This window comes from Geotrypetes seraphini, chromosome 14 (genome assembly GCF_902459505.1).
Source record: "Geotrypetes seraphini chromosome 14, aGeoSer1.1, whole genome shotgun sequence".
Taxonomy (NCBI): domain Eukaryota; kingdom Metazoa; phylum Chordata; class Amphibia; order Gymnophiona; family Dermophiidae; genus Geotrypetes; species Geotrypetes seraphini.
In genome coordinates, this window is record NC_047097.1 from 63,919,741 (window position 1) to 63,940,249 (window position 20,509).

A 20,509-nucleotide genomic window follows, 5' to 3' on the forward strand; every position below is an offset into this window, starting at 1 on the left:
GAGTTTGTGGGTGGATCTGGTAGTGTCCGGTCTCGAAGAATTCCAGGATAGTGGAATTAGGGGAGGAAGAATGCCATGTAGGATCTTGAAAATTAGGCAGGTACATTTAAAGTGAATCCTGTACAACAGGCTTTAGACGTTCTTCCTTCTGAAAGGGACATGGTCATTTCCTCTGGCCTTGAACCTCTTTTTATTTATAATTGTAGAAAATTCAGAACGAAAGAAAAAGTTTCCCGGATAATACGTTACTCGCATTTCTTAAAGTCTCATCTAAGCGATACAGGAGATGCATTTCATGCCTTTTTTTTATTTTGATCTGTTCTTTGATGCACATGGGTGCTGCCTTGTTATTTTTAATTGGTTATCTATTGTCTTTAACATGGATCGAGGGTGAAAGGCATGCCCAAACTGAGTTCAAACCGTGCTTAGATTAGCTGCGCATGTCTTTCTCCCTGTTTTATCTTCAAGTCTCTGACCGATACATTCGATTGTCATTATGAACGCTCATCACCTACCCCGCAGGCTGTCAATATAACAGTAGACATCGAACTTCTCTACTGGACTGAGCACCCCATAGCTTCTCACTCCAGGGGATCTATTTCTGTCTCCCGTACAATTGTCTTGTGGATTTACGATTGGGTATCTGTGAAAAGAAACAGAGATATTTCTAATCTATTCTCGTCCACACAATTACACAGCTGCAGTCTAGGGTGAGCATCAGACGGATCCTAATATTTTATATTATTTCGCACAGCAAAGGATATGTTCATCTAACAATTTTGTGACACCATGGAAGATCACAAAAAAGGCATGCTTACAGACAGAGGTATGTATTTATACCTGAAGTGTTCCTCCTCCTCTTTAGTCCCTGAAGCGTTCCATCTTTCTCTTTTCCGCCATCCCAGAAGCAGTCTCCTCTCTCTCCCCATTAGTTCAATATTTCCTTGTTCCCCCCAGCCTCAGGAGGATTCCCTTCTCTTTCCCCCTCCACCACTGTTTCCTGTAAGCTGAGCGGGAGTCCTCCACCTACAGTCCTACCACTGGGGGGTGCTGTTTCACTATCATATTTTCAGTAGTGAGAGGCAAGCACTTGAGGATTCCAGGTAGAGAATGACACGGTGACTGTTTTCCGCGGTAAGCCGTGGCGAACCACGGCAAACCCAGGTCCGCCCAGCTCTACCCATCCCCGTCCGTTACACCCATGCAATGCCCCAGTCTTGCCCCTCCCCCTCTCAGCCTGCTCTTCTGCGTCGGGAGGGACATCTGCACATGCATGGATGCAATGCGTCATGATGTCATTGCGTCTCATCCATGCATGCGCGGATGCCCTCCCGACTGAGATGAGCAGGCTGAGGGGGTAAGGCTGGGGCGGGGCATGGGTGTAACGGACGGGGATGGGTGGAACTGGGTGGACCTGGGGGACGGGTCTATGGGTCTGGATTTTACATATGTCAAATCTGTAACCCTATACTAGTAGAAATGCAGTTGGAGGGCATCCACTCAGGAATAGTCAGAGAGAAGCGTGGAGACAGGATCTTTCTTCTCTCTTAGAACCACAGGTACTGCCTCTATAAGCACAACTCTCCTCTCGCCTTAAAATTTCAGACTGGCTTTTTCAATGGCCTCATTAGAAACAGAATACTATAAAAATGTGACAAATGAGCCAGTCTGTGAAAAATATTTCGCTCGATGCCTCTCCGGCAGCCCAGCACACAAATTTCGGCTTGGAGGTCCCCAAACTGCAGTACTTTGAATGGCTGGTAGGGAAGCCTAAGCCCCGCCAGCCGAAGAGCTCCATAGCCTGAACCATCTCTCAGCACTAGAAAGTCGGTGGTATGCTTTTCAGCCACCGATGTTGGAATGCCTTGCATATGCTTCGTTCATGCACTTGAACTGAGCACGCATGAGGAGAGCCGGTGTTAGCATTTCGAAAGCATGCTGCTGAATTCTTTGCACCAGGGGAGGTTCAGACCATGGAGCTCTTTGGATGGCAGGACTTAGGAGTCCTTGCTAGCAAAGGTAAAATTTTTAGGTGGGGGAGGTTGGGGGGGGGGGAGGAAGAGAGGGCGGAGAGGAATTGGGTAGACTAGATGGGCCATTTGGTTTTTATCTGCCGTCATGTTTCTATGGTAACCCCCCAGCCCATTCAAGTCCCTCCATCAGTAAATTGGCTGTTGGCTACACCCTGATATGACTTTTGTTTCATGTCTTCTATGACAGGTTTATAAGTCAGGAGGGTGGGCAGGAAGAAGCCAATGGTAATTTGTTTCCTTCAATGTCCTGTCCAATGAGTGCTGGCTTCAAAGTAGCAATTTGTCCTTTGTAGAGGGCCACAATCAAGGGTTCAAGAGGTGGGGCTGGGCCAGTGGAAGCAGTTGGTTGCTGCCCCCCCCCAAATATGATGTTCGAGGCAGCTGTTCAGTTTTCCTACTGCTCCTGCTAGCCCTGGGTGCTAAATTATACTCGACATTACCTGACGGTCTGGTCAGAGAGCCATCCAGCATCACAGTGGTGAAAACCAGTCTCAAAAGCTGCTTGGAGCTGCTCTGGTGTAGCTATAACAGCATTATTGTCCAAGCACGCACGTTGGGCCTCTACAAAGTTGAAGGAGTATCTGGTGGAGGTGGCACCATAATGGAACAGAACACCTGAAAGAAAGTAGGGCATAAGTAGGACAGTAAAGAATAAAGCAGAGCAAAGAGCCAGAATTGAGTTTCATCATTCAAGTGTCCAAGCTTATTAGTGTCTTTCTATCCCGCGCCAAGGGCAATAACCGTCTGGGTGGCTTAAGGTTTAAAATGGATTCCATTACAATCATGCCACATTACATCAACATATAAGATAAGTACTCGAAATACAATTATGATAGAAAAGTAGGGGGGAAGGGAGAATACAATTAGGAGTGAACTTTCCATGTCTTGCAGAATACTCCCAGTAGCTAAAACAGCTATCTATTGCGATAAGCATCTTCAAAAAATAATGTTTTAAATTCTGTTTTAAATCTGTCTACTGTGCTCCTCATTTGAAGATACACCGGTATAGAATTCCAAAGTTGAGGGCCTTTAATGGAAAAAATATAGTTGTCATGGACAATTTCTCGATGCGTTGGAACTATGAATCATTTTTGATTTTCAGATCTTAAAGATCTCGATGGAACATACGGAGTTATTAACCGAGCAAGATAAAATTGTCATCGAGAAATTGGGAGCGAATGGGCTTCTTTCAGATAAGGCGTTAGACATGCTGGGGCCCAAGCAGGGCAGGATTAATTCGTCGAGGGCCCCTAGGCACACAAGTACACTGGGCCCCCCTGCCCCGCCCCACCCCACCATGCGCCCAGGCGGAAACAGCAAGCTGCGTCAGAGGGAAGCTTTGGGCAAGCAGCACCGCTTGCACAATTACAGTTCCTGTTGCTTTTCTTACCCACGTTGCTTGATTGTCTTACTTTCCGTCGATGGGGAGGGGGGGCCCACATTGCCAATCGATGCTAGAAGGGCCCATCGCCGTTTGGAAAAAACAATGTTGATGCCCTCCTTCATCGGGCCCCCCCCCTGACCATTTTGGGCCCTAGGCACGTGCCTACTTGGCCTATTGATTAATCCTGCCCTGGGCCCAAGGCAGACATTGGCGATAGAGCCCAGAGGTCCACCTACAGTCCATGGTTTCTGCAAGCTTGAGGGCTCCTGTAGTATTGGGGCCCAGGCAAATTGCCCTGATTTCTTCCTCCCTCCTCAGGTATCAACTCTGTTCCATCCACTTCCTTAGAATCCACAATTCAACAATTAGGTTAATTGAAAAACTCAGTTTTGTCTCTAAAATTTATTTCATGTAGGAGCCAGACAGCAAATGTTTTCAAATCTGCTTTAAATATTTTGTTGTTGGGGTTTGTTTGTTTTTTTGAGGGGGGGGGGATGCAAATTCATCTGCAACCTTAGTGAAGCAGTGTTTGGCTTTTCACTTGTAAGAACAAGGACCGTCAGTTGTTCCAGGGTTGGAGAAGAATTTTGGGTCAAATCACAGAGAGGGTTTTTCTGGGGTAGCACCTTTTTGCTAGCATCATGTTTTGCCGATGGAGATTTGTAGCCATTCACATTATTTGCACTTTAGAAAGGCTGTGAAAGCATGGCTATATAAACCGATATGCGATGAAGAGGAGGATGAGTAGTACAGACTCTAAATTTAAATCAAAACAAGATATTTTTGTTTAAAGATGCTTTCGAGGTTTAAGCTGAGATACACTTCTCCCTCCGTATTCGCTGTGATAGGGGATTAACTTTTTCAAATGTTATTCGCTGTTTTCTATTAAAAACCATCGTGATTATGGTGAAACTGCGAATAACATGGTGGGAGACCTGGCCTGTTCCTGAAGGAGAGGCAACACACAGTGAAGAAAGGGCTGGGAATGAGCGATTTTCTCTGTAAACGCTTGGACTCAGCAATTTCTTTATGCAAGCTGATGTCATTTGGGGGGGGGGGGGGGGGGAAGGAGCCAGCAAGCTAAAAACCGCGAATACGGAGGGAGAAGTGTATTTTTTATAGCAATTTGGAATCTTTTTTTAAAACCTGTTACTCCTCTCCCTTCATTGTTCTTTCCTTGGAGTTTTTTTTGTTATTGCAACTTTTCAACCCACTTCCTTTCTGAATCTTGTTTTGTCTCTCTGTTATTTGCGTTGGTCTCTGTTTTTACTTGCCTTTTTTTAAAAAAAAAAATTTTGTAAACCACTTAGATTTTTCAATAGGTGATGTATCAAATTGAAATAAACTTGAAACTTGCTTTAAACTGACAGTCAAGAACTGAAGGATTGATGCTGGGTATCATTGGTGTTTGGATTTCTAGGATTTTCGAGTGGGAGCTGGGTTTTGTAGGGGTGGGTGGCTGGGTTGTAATTTGCTTTATGATGCTGCATTAGGGAAGAATGTACAAGGAAGTTGATTTAGTACTGTTAGAGGCAGATTCTATAAAAGGCACCATATGCCCCCTCTGAAATCCTAATCAAACCGTATTTTGTAATTCGGGACCTTTCTTCTAATATGTCCCCTCTGAAAATTCTTAAACTATATATTGTAATTTTCGCTTTTTTTTTTTTTGTACTTCGCAACCTTTTCCTAACAGGTCCTCTCGGAAATTTCTTAGCAAACTGTATATTTTATATTTTCGCTTTCTTAAAGTTTCTGTACTCTGTATTTCCTCTGACTATCTGCATATTGTAATTCGCTAAATGTCCAGCTCTCTTGAATGTAAACCGCCTAGAAGTCGCAAGATTTTGGCGGTATAGAAGAATAAAGTAATTATTATTATTATTATTAAAAATAGTCACCTAATATAATTAGAAAATTGGCTTCAATTATGAACTTTAACGAGCTCATAATTGAAAAAAATGAAGATTAATTGGGTAATAGGTATCTATCTTTTTAGCTACGATTCTACAAAAGATATGTGCCTATTGCATGGTACCTACTGCCACCTAATGCCAAAGTAAGCGTGTTTGGGGGTGGAGAAGGACTCAGGCACTGCTAGGCATGATTCGCTAAAGGTGTCTATAATGTAGGCCTGGCCTACATTAAAGTCACCTAAGTCTTAGGTTAGTTGCCAGTAGGTGCGATTCTGTAAAAGGTGCCAAAGTATGATTGACATGCTATAGGTGCTTACAGGTGCCTATCTTATAAGGCACCAATTATAGAATCCGATCCTTCACTTCGGATCTAGTTGATGGAGGCGTCAAAAATATTAAAGTATGAAAATAAATAAATAACATAGTTTAAATGATGTCCATAGTTAAGGGAACTTGAGAACTAACACATATTGCTCACCCGTTTCGGAGATGGGCTCTATAGGAGGCTGTAAGGCATCTTTGCCCATCGTTACTGGAATGATCTTTTCTTCCGTGGTGATCAGTGGAGTGTACTCTGGTTCAGAAGTGGCAGTCACGTCTGCAATGGGGTCAGAAACATCTGTGACGGGATAAGATGTGACGGGCTCCAGGACTGAGATTGTAAACTCTTCCGGAGCCACGTCGTATACCGTGACGCCTTCATCGGTTCTTTTTTCATATGGAGCCTCCGTGGACGGCGATTCCGCAGTTATGGCCATTTCTGAGCCCTCAGGTGCCCCTGTGAAAGATTCCTTCTCGTCCAAAGCGGTGGGCGTCAAGTCAAGTGGTTCCAGAGTTGCAATGCTTCCCCGGGCTTCCTCTTCCGTAGCATTGCGTGCGAAGGTAATCTCCTCATCGGGTTCGGTGACAGTCTGAACGGTGATAAGCGAACTCCCCGATTCAGTAAATCCTTCTTCTAGATCTGGGAAAGTCTCAGGGCGTAGAGGCTCAACCTCAAATTCACCTATATAAACAATACAAATGGAAGAAAAGAAGATTTTCTGAGACTATGGAGTAAATGATGGAAGCATTATCAATAAGTTATACAGTGTATACCCCCCTTAGTGGTTATTTTATAACGCTTCACAATTTTTGCATAATTTGAAGCATCATATGCGAGATTATGTTGAATAAATGAAGAAAAGCCAGTTTTAGAAAGCTGTGATTTACACCTATGAATCACAAATATATGCATATGGCAGAGGAGTGTGTTTTGGATGGGGTTTAAAAAAGGCACGTTTTTCCCATCTTAGAAAGAGATCAACAGAGATGTCTAGATTTTTGAAAGGGGCATATTTTGAGCAATGCTGTATTGGAAGGATTAGGGGAGGTCACCCTTCAATCCCTCAGTTTTGCCGCCCCTCCACCCTTTATGCAAGCAATAATGGCAAATATCAGGCTCTGTGACACCTGCGTTATGAAGTTATAGAGCTTTATGATTATAGAAACATGATGGCAGATAAAGGCCAAATGGCCCATCCGCAGCATCCACTATCTCCTCCTCTCCCTATTGGCTGAGGCTCTTAACATTTGCATCTCCTCTTCCTATTGGCTAAGGCTCTTTACACCTGCATTGTGAGGTCATAGAGCTTTATGGTTATAGAAACATGATGGCAGATAAAGGCCAAATGGCCCATCCGCAGCATCCACTATCTCCTCCTCTCCCTATTGGCTGAGGCTCTTAACATTTGCATCTCCTCTTCCTATAGGCTAAGGCTCTTTACACCTGCATTGTGAGGTCATAGAGCTTTATGGTTATAGAAGCATGATGGCAGATAAAGGCCAAAGGGCCCATCCGCAGCATCCACTATCTCCTCCTCTCCCTATTGGCTGAGGCTCTTAACATTTGCATCTCCTCTTCCTATTGGCTAAGGCTCTTTACACCTGCATTGTGAAGTCATAGAGCTGCCCATCTGCAGTAACCATTATCTCTTTCTCTCTCCGAGAGATCCCACGTGCCTATCCCAGGCCCTCTTAAATTCAGACACAGTCTCTCTCTCTCCACCACCTCTACCAGGAGACTGTTCCACTCATCTACCACTCTTTCTGTAAAAAAGTATTTCCTCAGATTACTCCAGAGCCTCTCACCTCGTAACTTCATCCTATGCTCTCTCATCGGGGCATAGTTATCAATATGAGCTTTCATTTAGATATGCTATTTTAGCATGATCCCATTACTAATAGCTGGGGCTAAGAATAAAACAACACATAAACGTCAATAGCGACTGATCTGGTATTTGCACACATGTGTCTGTGATCAGTCGCTATCGCTTTCCTTTCAATTTATAAATCAACATAGATGATGACGATGATCTCGATAAATGGCAGAAATCTCTTTTCAACATTCTAATGGCATCTACTATACAGATGATCTTACACAATCTGAAATCTGCGGACCTCTCGCATACGTCCTTTTGGTGGAGGTCGGTTCTTTTGACTCACCAATATAAGATTAAAAAGCTTCTGTATTTAACAATAGAGTCTCTATTGTGTCCAAAATATGGGAACCTCTGTCTCATTATGCATTGGCTAGTTGATGTTCCATGTTCATAGTGTGTTCTCATTTATTCCCAATGGGTTCTTTCCCTTTTAAAGAGGCTACTTTCAAATGGTATTCATAGTATTACACTGTGTGGAATTGGTCCATACCCTTTGAGAATGATGACATTACTTCACTTCAATTTTCTATGTCCAGATTACATGTCCGTATATTTGTCAGTAGGGCCTGTTCTATAATTACATGACATTTGTTTTCAGTGTCATTACATTATGTAATCATAGTTTGTTAGACTCCACTGTCATTATTTTGTAATTATTGTGCTCTTTTTTTGTGAAAATCTTAATAAAATTTGTCGATATGGGGCCAAATTAATGTAGTACTTGGGTCATCGATACCACTGACTTACGAAGCCTTAATTTGTGGTACTCTATTACATGTTAAACCTTCTTTGGATCGCTATAAAAGCCGTTTTTTCTTAATAATAACGGGAATAGCCATCCAGATGATAACACGCAACTGGAAGAGTTATGATAGACTTAATTATACTTTCTGATGGGCAAACTTACGTTCTAGCTACAAATATGAAAGAATGAATGCTGAAATTTGAGGATATAGTAGGGTGTGGAGCCCATTGACATCATTTATTGAGTCACAATAGTTGTCATGTACCTTTTCTTTTTATCTGTCCTCCTTACACATCTAGGGTGGGAGGGAGGGAGATGGGAAAACATTATAATTATTATTCATTATATCTATTTTATTGAAATTATTCATGTGGTTTTATTTTCATTAGTTAAGGGGAGGAGGGGGTGAAAATGTTTGTTGAAATATTTGTATATTTAAAGTGCTTTTGTTTGATTCGTTTATGTTTCAATTCACTGTATTGCACTGTTAACAATTGAAAACTAATAAAAATTTACAAAAAAAAAAATCTTAATAAAATTTCATGAAATCTATAAATCAATATAGTAATTTAGCTCCCTTCTCCCCCCCTCCCTTCCTGCAGAAGAATCTGGAAAGCAATCAGATATTTTGGGTTGAAATTCTTGTGATGCATGCTGAAGTCATTACCTTTATAGCAAATGGCATCGTAACGAGACAGAGGGTCAGGATACCCGGTCTGATTCGCATGAAGATAAACCGTTCGCACTCCAACCAAGTTACCGCCACAGTTGGGGCGTGCTGTAGAAATTGGGTATCTCACACTGTGATCCGCCAGCCATCCCGCACTGCATACATCCATACCACGCTGCCAGGCCAGGTATAGCTGGCCAGTAGTAGCCAACTGGGCATCAAGATTTTGACATTGTTGCAATGCTTCCTGAAAGGTGAACTTTTCCGGAGAGGTCGCATAAAATAATTCACCTAGAAAAAAATTGTGCTAATAATTTGTATTGATAATTTCCAAATGCTTTAGATAATAAAAGCCCTTCAAAATAATTTTTCCACATAATTTTGTTACATTTCTCTGCCTATGCCTGCGGTTCATAGATTTGTAGACCACATATGTATCACAAGTAGAATTATTTGATTTCTCGTGAACGGTGATTTGTAGTCGGAAATGGTTGCTTTGATAAACCCCATCATAATCCAGATTGCAATTAGTCTATATCACACAACAAATACTTAAATTGACAAGAAGCTCCTTTCATCAAACCGCGGTAGAGCTTTTTACCGCAGGCCGGTGAGGCAAATGTTCTGACGCTCATTCAGTTCCTATGTACGTCGGAGCATTAACCTTGTTGGCCGATGGTAAAAAAAACTCTACCACAGTTTGTTAAAAGGAAACCAGAGTTCTTGCAGAATTTACTGTATCTGATCAGAATAGATTCAGCACTGGATCAAAAATGTTCTAAAGCTAAGAGACATACTGTTTTTGTGTTTTCCCGAAAATAAGACAGTGTCATATTAATTGTGGGTCCAAAAAATGCATTAGAGCTTATTTTAAGGAGATGTCTTATTTTTTTTTTTCATGTACGACAATCATCTCTCCCGTCCTCTCCTCCACCCCAATTCTTCCTCTTTCCTTTCTCCCCCCTCCCCATGTGCATCATCTTTCTTCCCCTCTCACCCATCCCCTTGTGCATCATCTTTCTATCCCTCCCTCCCATTCCCCTGTGCAGCAGAACCCCACTGACCCTCCCGCTGTGACACAGCAGAAGGAAAGCCCCAGCGGGGAAGACCACAAAGCAGCACGTTCAGAGCACTGCCGCCGCCGCCATTTTAGGAGGCCTCAGAGCGGAGGTATGTTAGGTCTCACCGGGGTGGAGGTCGCTGAATTGACGAGTCTGATTTTTTTTCAGCGAATCGGGCAGCACTAGTGTTAGGGATGGAGTCGGGGGCTTCGAGGGTCAATCATAACTAGGGCTTTTTTTGGGGGTAGGGTTTATATTAAGAGCATCTTTAAAAATCATGCTAGGGCTTATTTTCAGGATAGGTCTTATTTTCGGGGAAACAGGGTGGTATGATTAATGTGGCCATACATCCCGTTTTGAACAGGACCATCCCATTTTTAGGGAGCCTGTCCCATTGTCCCAAAGCACAGCATTGGGATGCTGAAATATCCCGTTTTCAGGGGCCTGACACCCCCCCCCCCCTCCCAGTACCTTTTTTTACTCCCGGCGTCTGCCTCCTGATGTCTTCAGGCAGAGCGGTGCGCCTGCCTGGTCCTGCGCCGCTCACTGAATGGCTGCCATCAGTTCTCGCGAGTCCCGCTAAAAGCTAAGGCATCCATTATATTCTATGGGTGCCTTATCACTTAGCATATGCTAATTTTTAGTGCGCACTAAATCGGTTAAGGCACCTTAGAAAAAGAACCCTTATGTAAGGGGTCCCATTTCTTTCCGGGACCGTGTATAACCTGCTTTCAGTTCAGCCACCCATCCATTTATCTATCAGACTTTGTACTATCCATCGTGCCCCAATTCTACGTCTCAACTGCATTTGCCCCCTCGGCTACCTGTTATGATACATATTTCACTCGATTGTATGAACAACGTTAGCATCGTATCTATGGTATTTTAATATGTGACTATTACAAAACTGTTTTATGTCGAGCTGTATCCGCTGTATACCACCTTGGGTGAATCTCTTCATAAAGCTGGTTAATAAATCCAAATAACTAAGGGGTCCTTTTACTACACGGCGGTAGAGGTTTCTACTAGAGAATGACACGGTGACAAAATTCATCACCGTTCCCGTCCCCACGGATAACCGCGGGAAATAATCCCATGTCATTTTTTAGTGTCTATTTCAACCTCAGGTTGTTCTACTCCAGCATTCTTCAAAGCAAAGCTTGAGGGTCAGTTGTTGTGGCCATTCATACTCTGATTCTTATGTGAGCCAAGGATAATGAAGCCATTGTGACATCACTGATGTGATTGGCTCTTAGGCACTGGTGGAATGAGGCATTATGACATCACAATATCTGCTCTGGATACCAGAGACTGTCATTCTGTAGTGTCTGTTTCAACCTCAGTCCTTCTACACCAGCATTCTTCAAAGCAAAGCTTGCGGGTCAGTGGTTGTGGCCATTCATACTCTGATTCTTATGTGAGCCAAGGATAATGAAGCCATTGTGACATCACTGATGTGATTGGCTCTTAGGCACTGGTGGAATGAGGCATTATGACATCATAATATCTGCTCTGGAATGTTGCTGCTCAATCTCAGCATTCTTCAAAGCAAGGCTTGAGGGTCAGTGGTTGTGGCCATTCATACTCTGATTCTTCCCTCTCTCCTTAAAGAATGACATGAAGATGGTTTCCCGCGGGGACGGGAACGGTGATGAATTTTGTCACTGTGTCATTCTCTAGTTTCTACCGCAGGCCAGCAAGGTAAATCCTCCGACGCTCATAAGAATTCTATGAGCATTGGAGCATTTAACTCGCCGACCCACCATTTAGTAAAACCCAACATCAGTTTATAAATCTGATGGCCGGCCCCTCTCTTTCTGGGGGTCCCCCAAGAATCTGCAACAGCTAAGACCAAGGCTATCTGTCAAGGAACTCAAGAAGCTTCACCTTTCATTTCTTCTGCATAGCAATAGACATCGTAGGTTTCATCGGTCTCTCGAATGCCATAAGTTCTCACTCCAGGGAATTCGTCCTTATCCCCATAGCATTCCTCACGGGGATCATGAATGGGATATCTGTAAAACATCATCACAAAATAGAGTTGTCGCTAATGGAAATCAATCTAATCTCCTTTCTTCTTCGACGTCAGCGTCTCTCAAACTGCGTGATGCGGCCCGGAAGAGATTCCAGGTGTGCCACGAGAGATTCCAGAATTTGACTTTATTTTTTAAAAATTCCCTTCTGAAGTATACACTAGAATAGATGATAAGTACATCGCTTACCCAAAAGTCTATCAATGTTATGAGCATCTGCGTGCGTAAGGATGCAAACGCCCAGACAAGCATCATTCTTTGACGTGATTGGTCCTTGAAAACTAACGTCAAGTGATTTTAGCTTTATTTCTTATGCAGTCGCTTTCCTAACGTGAGCAGCAAAGCAATCAAGGCTTTATTACTGTTTAGATCTTCTTATCTTTGCGAATTTGGATTTTCAGCTCTGACAGAAATTAACTCGATAAAAAAAAAAGAACGACTGCCAATTTCCCTGTCCCGTCCCGTCCCCTCCCTGTGAGTTTTGCCGCTGTCAATGTCCTTGCCCCATTCCTGTAAGCTCTGCCTTAACCGCACAAGCCTCAAACACTTATGTTTTTAAAGCGTTTGAGGCCTATGCAGATGAGGGCGGAGCTTAGGTATTGGTGGAATGAGGCATTATGACATCACAATCTGAGCCCTAGAATGTTGCTATGTATGATGTTAAAGTGTTTGAGGCTTGTGCAGATGAGGTCGGAGCTTAGGCATTGGTGGAATGAGGCATTATGACATCACAACCTGAGCTCTAGAATGTTGCTACTTAGGATTTTAAAGTGTTTGAGGCTTGTGCAGATGAGGACGGAGCTTAGGCATTGGTGGAATGAGGCATTATGACATCACAATCTGAGTTCTAGAATGTTGCTACTTATGATGTTAAAGTGTTTGAGGCTTGTGCAGATGAGGACGGAGCTTAGGCATTGGTGGAATGAGGCATTATGACATCACAAGCTGAGCTCTAGAATGTTGCTGCTTATGACTTTAAAGTGTTTGAGGCTTGTGCAGATGAGGACGGAGCTTAGGCATTGGTGGAATGAGGCATTATGACATCACAGTCTGAGCTCTAGAATGTTGCTACTTAGGATTTTAAAGTGTTCGAGGCTTGTGCAGCTGAGGACGGAGCTTAGGCATTGGTGGAATGAGGCATTATGACATCACAATCTGAGCTCTAGAATGTTGCTGCTTATGACTTTAAAGTGTTTGAGGCTTGTGCAGATGAGGACCGAGCTTGCAGGAATGGGGCAGGGACAGGAAAAGAACTTGCGGGGATGGGAAAATGAGTTGCTGCGGGGACGGTGAAAAATTTGTCCCCATGCCATTCTCTAATATTGAGGGGTAACTGATCACACACTCTTCACTAACATGTTGTCTTCGGTGTTATAATTACTGTATTTTAGAGAACAGAGCTCCAAGAGCCACATCATACCTGACAGTTTGGTCAGCCAGCCAGCCAGCATCGCATTGGTGATATCCATCATCGTAGGCAGATTGCAGCTGCTCAGGGGTAGCAATGACGGCACTGTTCTGAATGCACGCCTTTTTTGCCATCTCAAAATCCAAGGTATATCGGGTGGTAATTGCTCTGTAGTGAAAAACGATCCCTGGAGCAAATGAAAGCACAACATGAGACAATCGGTCACACCTCGACCTAATAGCTTCTCATTCCTGAGGCATTAAAAAAAAAAAAAAATTCAAAATCTGCCCCTACTTTCTGGTAGGTGCCTCGGAATAGATGCCTACCTGGAAGTGATAGGTGCCTACCAAGTTAGGGGCCTATCAGCTAACTCATTGGTTTCTAATGGCGCCGATTAAGCCAAATTAAATAATTAACCCTCCCCCTCTTTTACAAAAAAACACGCAAGAGGTTTTAGCGCCAGAATGCTGAATGCTCTGCACTGCTCCAATGCTCACAGGAACTCTATGACCATCGGAGCAGCGCAGAGCTAAAAACCTCTTGCGCGGATGGATCAGATAAATCCTACTTTAATCGTGTCTCCATTTCAGCTCGGACTTTTATTTATTACTTTGCTTGTAGCCTACTGGGCAGATCTAGCTGCTAATTAATTTTTTTATTTTAATTCTTTATTCATTTTTTTATATCAAATACAAAGTGCAAACACATGAACAATCAAGTAATATAACATACTGCACTCTATTCCAACAAATAATATAAAACTGTTTTATCCCCCCATCCCACTCTAACCCCCCCCCCCCGGTCCCTCCTGGATATGTATGACAATCAATCATGAATCAAAGGGAAATAATAATAGTAATAATAATGATAATAGTTCATATTCATAACTTACAATATTTTGTTAACGGGCCCCAAATTTCCTCGGATTTGCAATGGTGTCCTAACTGTAAAGAATCAGGGCTCCTTTTACGAAGCCGCGTTAGCGGTTTAACGCACGTAATAGCGTGCGCTAATTTGCCAGCCGCGCTAGCTGCCACCGCAACCTCTTGAGCAGGCGGTAGTTTTTCGGCTAGCGTGGGGTTAGCACGCGCTAAAAAGGTGCATGCGATAAAGCCGCTAACGTGGCTTCGTAAAAGGCGCCCTTAATGTTTTCAACCTTATAAATCTGGCCTAGGGATTCCCGCCAGAATCTATAATTTAAGTTAGCCCAACTTTTCCAGTTTTTCATTATCAGTTGCACGGCTACTCCTGCATTGATGAGGAGCAATTTGTTCTGATTTGCATCAATTGGTTTTTTGGGTAATAAAATCCGTTCCAAACAATATTATACCATATGATAACGTTAGTGGTACTTCCAATATCGTGACAATTTGACCCCTAGTGGATTTCCAGAATTTGAGTATCAAGGGACAATGACAGAGCAAATGATCCAGTGTTCCTACAGCGTCTTCGGGCAGGAGGGATTGGGCACCCTCCTACCAGCGATCGATATTGTCGGGGGGGGGGAGATCGGTAATGTCGGGGGGGGGGGGGGCGGTCGGTAGTGTCGGGGGGGGGGCGGTCGGTAGTGTCGGGGGGGGTGCGTCTTCTGGCAGGAGGGTTTGGGCACCCTCCTGCCAGCGATCGGTCAGAGGGCCACGGCCCGCTATACTTATAGCAGCAGAGAGATCCCTTGCCTCGATAAGTGTAGCGGGCCGTGTCTAATCTAACCCGATTCTCAAACCCGCGTCTGTAACATGGACGCCGGTTACAGAATCGGGGTTTAGTTTAGACCGATTCTGAATAGGACGCCTCTCCCGGGCGTCCTATACAGAATCAGGGCCTAGATGTCTTGCGGGCCTCACCTTCAATATAGGCGGCCTGCCTGGGGAGCATTTTTTAAAAAAAATGTGCATCCCGATTGGCTGATTAGACAGCTGTAGGACGCCTACAGCTGCCTAAAATCGGGACGGCACTTTTCAGAATCAGGGCCTAAATGCCTCCGATGCTCATAGAATTCCTATGAATATTAAAGCATTTAGTGCTTCAGGCCGTGGTAAAAAACCTCTACCACAGTTTAGTAAAAGAGGACCTACATTAGGAAGTATAATTGTTACTGCACATTTGGTTTATTACTGTACATGCAAAATCAATTTAATGCCCATTAGCCTATGAATTAGCATGCATACAATCGTATGCATGCGTTAAAACGTTCTCACGGGCTTTTAGGGGCTTTATTACAGCAGCGCTGCGTACGTCTGGTAGCGCTCTAGAAATAATTAATGTATGAAATAAGTTGAAAAAATGTTCAAAATTTGGTGTGTGGGGCATCCACAAACTGCATGAAAATTAATTGACTATTTTTTCCATGTATTCTAAGTACAATAGCACTGAAACTCCACATTAGGAACCATATGATATAGATATGCCTTAGAAAGAACAAGAAATTTAAACAAAACAAAAAAAGTCACCTTTCACAAAAACCTCTACTGTGTCCTGGCTGTCCTCAATGCCATGCATGACCTCACAACGGTAGACTCCCGAATCACTGGACTTTAGGCTTGTGATTTCCAAGGTAACATCAGTAGGGATGGTGGGGTAGTTGGGCATAGAAATCCGTCCATTGTATCCGCTGCTCATGCGAACTTGTCCATCAGAAGCCACCAAGAGCACAGTCTCGTTCTCCTTGGACACTTTACTCCATTTGATTCTTCGGGTCACCGGGGGGGTGAAAGGAGCCACAGTCACGTGGTCCAAGGAGTCAATGAAATAGCAGGGGATAGTCAGAGAGTTTCCCAAGATGCCTTTCAGTGGAGATTGCTCAGGGATGCTCACGCTCAGAGCAATACCATCGTCTTCAAATCGCAAATCCGACAATGAGATAAAAAGAAGGAAAGCAACGTTAGTAGCCAATAAGAAATGGAAAACTGAAGCACATGACCTTGACGATTGTTTCATTGGATGTGCATAAAGTTCTGTGCAAGCTGTGATTCAGAGAACAATCTAGAAGGATCTAGAAGGAGTTCCGCTCACAAGTGTGGGAAACGTAGAAAAGAGTGCAAACTTCCAAACTCAACTCTCGAACCCTTCCTCATTGTCATATGGCCATTAACAGAGAAACAGGAAGAGATCAGGATGCAAGGAGCAGGTCAGAGGTTTCCAAATTTGTCTTGGGGGACTTAAAGCCAGTTAGGTTTTTAGGATATGCTCAATGAATATGCATTAAGTGCAGATTTATCTCATTCATATTCATTGTTTCACCACTTCACCCCGATGGAGCACCAATACTTTAAAAAGCAGCTTCAATTATATATCAATATCGAGTACCTACGAAGCTATTCAATACAAAATGTATCATAAATATTTCAAATATTTTATTATTCACCATAAATAATCATTTTAAATAATGATAATAATCATCATCATAATAGAGACCCTCCCCCTCAGTGCACTTATCACAAAGTTCCTCTTTTTTTTCAATAAAAATTCTTCTTAATACTGGTTAGTACGTTGTCTCTTCCCAACTACTAACGGTCCATACTCGATATACCGGAGTCTGAATTCAAAAAGATTCTCGTCGTTCCACAAAAGTTCCCGGCGCCGCAGCGGTAACGGCTTCGACGCTCCTAGGAATTCTACGAGCGTCGGAGCTGTTCCCGTGGCAGCCGGCGCTAAAAACGCTAGCGCGGCTTTGTAGAGGAAGGGGGGAGGGGGGCGAATGAGCTGTTCATTAAGCGTTGAATTCGGGCAAAGAACAAGTTCACTATCCCCCTCTTTTACTAAGGTGCGTTAACCGATTAGCGCGTGCCAAATGCTAGCGCGTCCAGAGACTAGCGTGCGTGCGTTAGCGTTTAGCGCGCGCTAAATCGATTACCGTGCGCTAATTGGTTAGCGCACCTTAGTCAAAGAGGGCCTATAGTATGGAAAGGAGTTGGAGAGAAGAGGCTCCCTAGGGCTTTGAGACAATTGTAAAAATCCTTTAGCACTTACCCAAAACTTCTACGGATATTGCTGCCGCAATGGCTTGCAGATACACAGACACAAGTAGTAAAGTGGTCATAGTTTACCTGTAATAAATAGATCATCGTAATTAATACAGCACTGTTATTACTAATATCATTTCTCTTTATTATTTTGAAGAGTGACAATTGTGCAAAACCTACGGTTCAGAAAGCGACAGGATTATAAACAACGTAGGCTTCACTTTCCCCTTTGGACTACAAGGGGCCGCTGAATAGTTCTCAGCCCAACCAACAAAGTTGGGGCAGTCTCCATCGAGGGGTGTCAGGTCAAAAGCACGCCGGAACAAAGGCACGAGCAGACAATTGAGCGCAGCGCGGAGGCGCGCGCTGAAGAAAATTACTGTTTTTAGGGCTCCGACGGGGGGGGCATGGGGGGAACCCCCCCACTTTACTTAATATAGATCGCGCCGTGTTGTGGGGGCGTTGTGGGGGGTTTGGGGGGTTGTAACCCCCCACATTTTACTGAAAACTTCACTTTTTCCCTGTTTTTAGGGAAAAAGTTAAGTTTACAGTAAAATGTGGGGGGTTACAACCCCCCAAACCCCCCACAACGCCGGCGCGATTTGTATTAAGTAAACTGGGGGTGCTCCCCAACAAAACCCCCTGTCGGAGCCCCTAAAAACAGTAATTTTCTTCGGCGCGCGCCTCCGTCTTGCGCTCAGTTGTCGGCGAGCGCCTTTGTCTTCCGCGTTGTTGTCTATGAACCCCATCGAGGGCTATACACTTAGGGCTCCTTGTACAAAAGGTGCATTAGTGGTTTTAGCACGCGCTCAGAGCGCGCTAAAATGGCGCACACGCTAGCCGCTACGCCTCCTTTTAAGCAGGCGGTAATTTTTCGGCTAGCGTGCTCTAAAAACGCTAGCGCACCTTAGTAAAAGGAGCCCTTAGCCCAGTGATTTTCTGCTTTTTTCATTCCGTCGGAATAATACAGAATGAAGAAAGTGGAACGGTGTACTTGAAAGGCGGCAGTTCTCGCTTTTGCCGTTCCCCAGGTACTACTTAGGTGGTCTGCTGACAACAACGTGCGACCTCAAAACATTTCGAAAAGAAATCAAAACCCTGCTATTCAAAAAAATTTATCCAGTCACCTTAACCCCTCCCATCTTCCCTCCCCTCCCTGATAAAGCCCCTCTCAATTCCACCGCTCCTCTGGTATCCTTTCCCACTCCAAAATATCAACCAAGAATACAGTACCCTAAAATGTAGTGCTCCTGGAAATGCCCGGCTATCTTATTTGTTATCTTATCTGTTATCTAATTTGTAATATTGCCTAGAAATGTCCGGTTGTTTTACTTGTTATCTAATTTGCAAAATCTCCTGGAAATCTCCAGCTATCTCATCTCATTTGTAACCCAAAATTGTAGCTTTCCTGGAAATGTCCAGTTAGCTCTTTTGTAATCCGCCTAGAACTGCAAGGTACAGGCGGAGTAGAAGTCACTGATGTAATGTAATGTAATGTCTGAAGAAAACCCAACTTTTGTCCTAAAACTTGATGTCTTTGTGAAAATGCTGGCTGCAGGCTTGCCTGACCATCTGAGATATTTTGGAGTGGGAAAGAATACCAGAGGAGCGGTGGAATTGAGAGGGGTTTTATCAGGGAGGGGTGGGAAGATGGAAGGGGGTTCTGCCATTGCCTTACAAGCTTAGAGGACATTAGCGAGCATGAAGTGGGGTAAAGGGAAACCCAGGGCATTATGCTCGCTAATGTCCTCTAAGCTTGGAAGGCAATGGCAGAACAGAGTCAGAACTATCAGAACCTAGACGCAATGGAGCCAAGCCAGAACTGAAACAAGCGGGCCTGAAAGAAGCTTGCATATGGTCAGAAAGAGGCCTAGTTGCCTGTGCTATCAGACAGCTTACAGGTGTAAATCATGTCTCTGTCCCGAATGCTTTGAACATATCACACGTAGCAGCATTAAGACCAAAATAGGCAAAAGTCCAGCCTTACGGATTTATACGCTCGTAAGTATCCTTATAGCTAATTCAGGAATCAACTGAAAACGCTGCACGTTGGCGTTTTGGTTTTTTTTTTTAACACACCGGAGCTCCGCGCACTAGAGATCCAGCTTCCTCGTATTCCATCCTGAAGCTTCAGTCACCATTTCAGGATCTATACCCCTGCAACTCATTGCAACATATCACAACGGCTAGCGCGGCAGGTGTTTTAACGGCGGTGTATTGCCCGCATGAAACCCCCCTACCGCGCCTTGATAAAAGGACCCCTTTGTTATGTACGTCGCATAGACATGTTAAACTTTCCGATAGTTCCTTCTGTGTAGTTTTTCTTAGCACCGTGTTCCCCAAGGACATCAAGGCGCTGCCCTTTCAGTCCGTGACAGCTCATTATTTGTACCACACCTTTCGGAATTGTGTTAGGAGGAAAAGCAAAGCATTTTTCTCACACTGTTAAAATCTCAACATTTTAGACATTTTGTCATTTTTAACTTGGAAAGTGATATAACTAAACTGTAAATGTTTCACAGGCCAGGAACTAAACGCATAAAAGCACACATGATACCCTGAAACTTAAAACTGTGTTGGTGTTTTGGGCCCTTGTACGCTTTTTCACACTTAGGCGCCCATTTGTGAAAAAAATTCACACAATTGACAGAGCTTGTAAAAAAGAACAAGGATGGGGGAGGCTTCTGAGGTGATGGGGGTGGAGCGTTCACGGGATTGGTTGGTTGTTGTGGCAGGTTGGAGGGAGTTCTGTGAGGAAAGGGGAAGAGTAGAGTAGTCTCTTCAGGAAACAGTTATCCCTTCCCCCTCCCATGTGTGCGGGTGGTATGTTTCGTGTTAGGGTTGGGGATGGGGGTGGTTACAGGTTTTATGTGGACTTGGGTGGGTATGGTTGAGCTTTTGGGGTGGGGGAGGCGGTCACAGCTTTGGGCATGGTAGAAAATGGGGGTCGGTCTAGTTTGACCTAGGAGAAGAGCAGTTAATAAATAAATAAATGTAACACTCGTAGGGTGACACCGCTAATGTTATACACTTCTCGCTCCGTATTCGCGGGGGATGCGGGCAGAACATAGCCGTAAATACCGAAAAAACGCGAATAAC

The 20,509-nt window shown here is 43.9% G+C and overlaps 1 protein-coding gene across 3 annotated transcripts in view; it reads right to left on the minus strand.

Annotated features, from left to right (window-relative positions):
• The window catches only part of ACAN (aggrecan), a 92,891-nt gene that overhangs the window by 58,411 nt on the left and 13,971 nt on the right, over positions 1–20,509 (minus strand). For all 3 annotated transcript variants that reach the window (XM_033921130.1, XM_033921131.1, XM_033921129.1), the window contains exons 2-9: positions 17,418–17,494; positions 15,899–16,282; positions 13,461–13,635; positions 11,895–12,022; positions 8,944–9,237; positions 5,812–6,336; positions 2,474–2,648; positions 516–643 (exon numbers count right to left, since the gene is read on the minus strand). In XM_033921130.1, coding sequence (XP_033777021.1) covers positions 516–643; positions 2,474–2,648; positions 5,812–6,336; positions 8,944–9,237; positions 11,895–12,022; positions 13,461–13,635; positions 15,899–16,282; positions 17,418–17,487 — 1,879 coding nt within the window. In that variant the 5' untranslated portion in view covers positions 17,488–17,494. The remainder of the gene's footprint in view (positions 1–515; positions 644–2,473; positions 2,649–5,811; positions 6,337–8,943; positions 9,238–11,894; positions 12,023–13,460; positions 13,636–15,898; positions 16,283–17,417; positions 17,495–20,509) is intronic.